The 4,228-nt window shown below is 32.7% G+C and overlaps 1 protein-coding gene across 1 annotated transcript; it reads right to left on the bottom strand.

Moving 5' to 3' along the window:
• LOC124932488 (protein SPIRAL1-like 5) lies at nucleotides 1-3,444 on the bottom strand. Its single transcript, XM_047473124.1, has 3 exons — nucleotides 3,291-3,444; nucleotides 508-783; nucleotides 1-428 (listed from the first exon to the last, which is right to left on the bottom strand). Exons 2-3 carry the CDS (start codon nucleotides 754-756, stop codon nucleotides 354-356), a joined length of 324 nt encoding a protein of 107 aa, XP_047329080.1. The 5' UTR covers nucleotides 757-783; nucleotides 3,291-3,444; the 3' UTR covers nucleotides 1-353.
• Nucleotides 3,445-4,228: the final 784 nt, after the last annotated feature.

Genomic DNA, 4,228 nt, shown 5'->3' with positions numbered 1-4,228 from the left:
TGAAGAAATAAACATTAGAATATTTTGATTCTTATTCCATTAGCTTTCTTTGTTTAGCATACTATGAACAATAATCTCATTCTCCTAACCAAACTTACATGTAATTAGAACCTTATCAAACACACAATCATATTGTACTTATTTTTTAACCACAGTAAAACCCTAGTCTGGCAAGATGCCGTGTTAGGACAAATCCAAACAATAACAACAAGAAACCAAAGACCAAATACTTACACAATCCCAACATGTAGGGAACAGAAAACCCTACCCCCACTTTTATTGATGCACAAAAAGAAACAAAACACACCTGACTTTCAAAGGCAAACGATTAAAATAGAGATCAGCAAAAGCCATCACTTTTCTCCGAACAAGTAACCGAGGGATGACTGTCCACCGGGAGCTGATTGAACTTTTGTAGATGGACGACCCTAGAAAATTATGATCCCAAAAGTAAGTGAAAGTTTTACTACTCAGATGAATAATCGTAATCAATTCTTGATTACTCACAGTTATGAAGTTTCCAGAATTCTGGCCATCTGCCCTGTGATAATTGTTGGAAACATTTTGTTTCTCATGATCAGCGCTAGTTGGGAGATGAGGAGATTTTTCTGATGGCTTCTTCTCTTGGGGCATATCGATTCCATATGGTGGGAGAGGAAGAGTTCTTGATGCTGGAGCTGCCCTTTTTTCTTCATCAGAAGTAAAGAGATAGTTTAAGGAGCTCTGACCACCACCAAAGCTTCCACCTCTATTCATTACTGCCTTGTGAATTTTCTCTGAGCACTTAATTTGAAAGATAAAGAGAAAATGAGTCGTGATTTATACTAATCTAATTGGCCATTAGCTTATTATTGCTAAGCAAGAGGTATCCAATGGAATGTATGGACTTAAATTCATGGGCATGCTTTTGTACAGTGACACGACGCTAGTTCTGTTCATGAGAATTAGGAGAAAAAAGTGCATTTGACATACAGACAAGATAAAGTTATCACTATAATTGGTCCCTGATCCCATCAGATATAATTAATAACTTTGAGCTGATCACTATAATGTTGTTACCTGCATAATGTATAAATGGAAAATGGAAAATAACACATTTCACATGCTGCATCCAATGAGTAATTTCTATTTCAACTTATATTGATTCAGAGTTGATGCAAATCAATAAATACCTAATAATCATTGGAATGTATTATAAACTTTTAGGCTACATTTGGTTCAAGCTGAATTAGAATTGAGGAGTCCAATTCAGTTATGCTGTTTGTTTAAAAAGAGGAACTGAAATTAGAATTCTCAAGGAATTAAGATGTGTATAATTTATTTATGCGAAATTCCACTCTAGTAATCTCCAAATTCCAATTCCAGTATTCTCCCACACGATTCAAGTCAATGTCAATCTTTGAATTATTTGTTAAAAATGCTTATAGGCAGTTAAAAGAGAAAAATAAAAGAAACATAAGAAGAAAATCAACTAAATATCTTAAAGCGTACAATTCAATGACTCCAAAAATAGAAATTGAATTGTAATTCAATGTCAGTTCTTATAGAAATGGAATTGTTAATTCCAATTTCACTCATCCAGACATAGCCTTATAGATCATTTTATGCATTAGCACTTGCTATTTCTGTATAACTTTCCCTTTTCAGATACTTGTTTAAAACTCTAAGAAATGAAGGATTGAGTAATTATTCATGAAACATAGATGTGTATATATATATATATATATATATATATAGGCTAGATAATGCATAAAACTTACCCACAACCATAGAATTAAGCAGTGTACACTAAGTGTATTTTATCAGCTATAAAATAAATGCTGTACTAAGTCCTTTCACAAGGTATATGATAATCAGTTGATTGAACATCTAAATCTGGTGGTGAATTAACCATTAATATCCATGCTAATTCAACCAAGCCTCTATTAGCAATAGTAGAATTTAAGAGATTAACTAACAGCAAATGGGTGTGCCAAAAGCAGGATGTACTAAGATCCAAAAAGACAAAATAAAATTTGAATTTTATCTCAAATGGCTATGATCCAAATACCATCCATCACATGGAAGACTAATTGAGGGTGGAATCAAGATAAGTTGTATTAGCCATAATAAAAAAGAATGAAATGAAGATAAGGCGTGACTTTAACAAGAATGAAAAAGAACTAATAATTTGCAGTTGGACCAACCAATGTCCGTGCCACCAAATAAAGTAAGAGACTTTTGAAATTAAATTATGCTTCTCTGACCATAATTGGTTGCATAGGCACGTGCTGTCTTAGTGCAAGCTAGTATATATTATTCACCAAAGAATGATCAATCTAGTCTGCATAATTCTTTCCTATACGCCTTTAATGTGTGGAGAATTTCGATGGAAATCAAAGTCACCAACTTAACTTGTAAGATGTACTGTAAATTCAACACATTTTTAATGTTTATTCTATATAATTTATCACAGATATCTGTTACATCAACTATATATTTGGTTGTTAGCCAAATCTTATCAATACTAGGAAAGATGCAATGGGCAAGTTATGAAATATCAGTGTCACATCACATAATTTTATACTTTTCATTTATCAAACTTTTACAGCAAAAAGCTTTACACATTCACAGTAATTGAAGGAAGAAAAGACTAGATTGTTTTGCACTTCAAATTAAAGACTAAAAACAGTAACTTAGTACCAAAAATCATAAGGAAGTGGAGAGTGACACATCCTTAGTTCAACAGCTTGAATATCCATTCCCACTAGTTAGATCAATTATTTTCAGTTGGCACACTATCATCTTTACCTTTGACTATGTAGAATGATTATATTCAGTTGGTTGTTGTGCCAAATGAAATAAAGTTGAAACAGAAAAATGTTTGATCTTATCAAAGTGACAGTGAAGAAAATTATGGGCCATTTGTTGCCTCCCAAGAATGTGAGATCTCTGTCCCACCTTGCAGCTAGAATCTCCAAATGAAAGGGGCAACTTTGTCATTTCATCGTTAACATCAATCCCATTAGCTTAAATCCTACCGGGGATTATTGCAAAAATTAGTTTGTATCCATTTCTTTAGTGCTCACTCAGTAATGGGTGCTTCATTTTTTTTTCTTATTAAACAATCTCTACAGACTACAAAGTCTACAGACTGCTCTTATGAACCAAAAATTTCAATCCAATCCGAATAAATCAACATATCTACTAAATTAAGAAGACCCTTGTATCAAAAGATGGAAAATTATCGATTATAAGGAAATTAAGCTTGAAATCAACTTAATAGGTTTCTCAGCGCCAAATACACATACCTCTTTAGCAGTTACGCATCGTCTTTATCACAGAATGTAACTGAACCTTGAAGACTGATAGTTTCCATGGCTGCAGCCAAAAACGATCGATTCAATCATCTCTATCTCACTCTCACGCACAAATGTAAACTGAAGAAACTTTGTGCATTTGAATACGAATTGGAAAGGACCGAAGAAGCGGATGTGAATAATTATTTTTTTTTCTTATCTATATATATATATAATGATGCTTAATTTTTAAAGTGTCCGGATTGCCGGGTCGAGAGCTGTGGTTAATTTGGATACTTGGGTCGGATTGTGGGTTGACCCGTTTTTAAATTTAAAACGGTTAAAAATAAAATTAAAAATGCTAGAGGTATGTTTCGAACTTGCAACCTATCAAAACAAGTACAACTCTTTAACCAACTAGGCTACAAAGATTTTATATTTTAAATTCAACACCAAATTTGATAAACGCGGGACGTTTTAATATTAATATAAGTTCAACTTTTTAACTAACTAATCTATATATATATAATGATGCTTAATTTTTAAAGTGTCCGGATTGCCGGGTCGAGAGCTGTGGTTAATTTGGATACTTGGGTCGGATTGTGGGTTGACCCGTTTTTAAATTTAAAACGGTTAAAAATAAAATTAAAAATGCTAGAGGTATGTTTCGAACTTGCAACCTATCAAAACAAGTACAACTCTTTAACCAACTAGGCTACAAAGATTTTATATTTTAAATTCAACACCAAATTTGATAAACGCGGGACGTTTTAATATTAATATAAGTTCAACTTTTTAACTAGCTAATCTATATATATATAATGATGCTTAATTTTTAAAGTGTCCGGATTGCCGGGTCGAGAGCTGTGGTTAATTTGGATACTTGGGTCGGATTGTGGGTTGACCCGTTTTTAAATTTAAAACGGTTAAAAATAAAATTAAAAATGCTA

The sequence above is a fragment of the Impatiens glandulifera genome, chromosome 3 (assembly GCF_907164915.1).
Source record: "Impatiens glandulifera chromosome 3, dImpGla2.1, whole genome shotgun sequence".
In the NCBI taxonomy this organism is placed as follows: domain Eukaryota; kingdom Viridiplantae; phylum Streptophyta; class Magnoliopsida; order Ericales; family Balsaminaceae; genus Impatiens; species Impatiens glandulifera.
The sequence above is the reverse complement of the archived record's forward strand: the minus strand, read 5'-3'. Positions and strand labels throughout refer to the sequence as shown.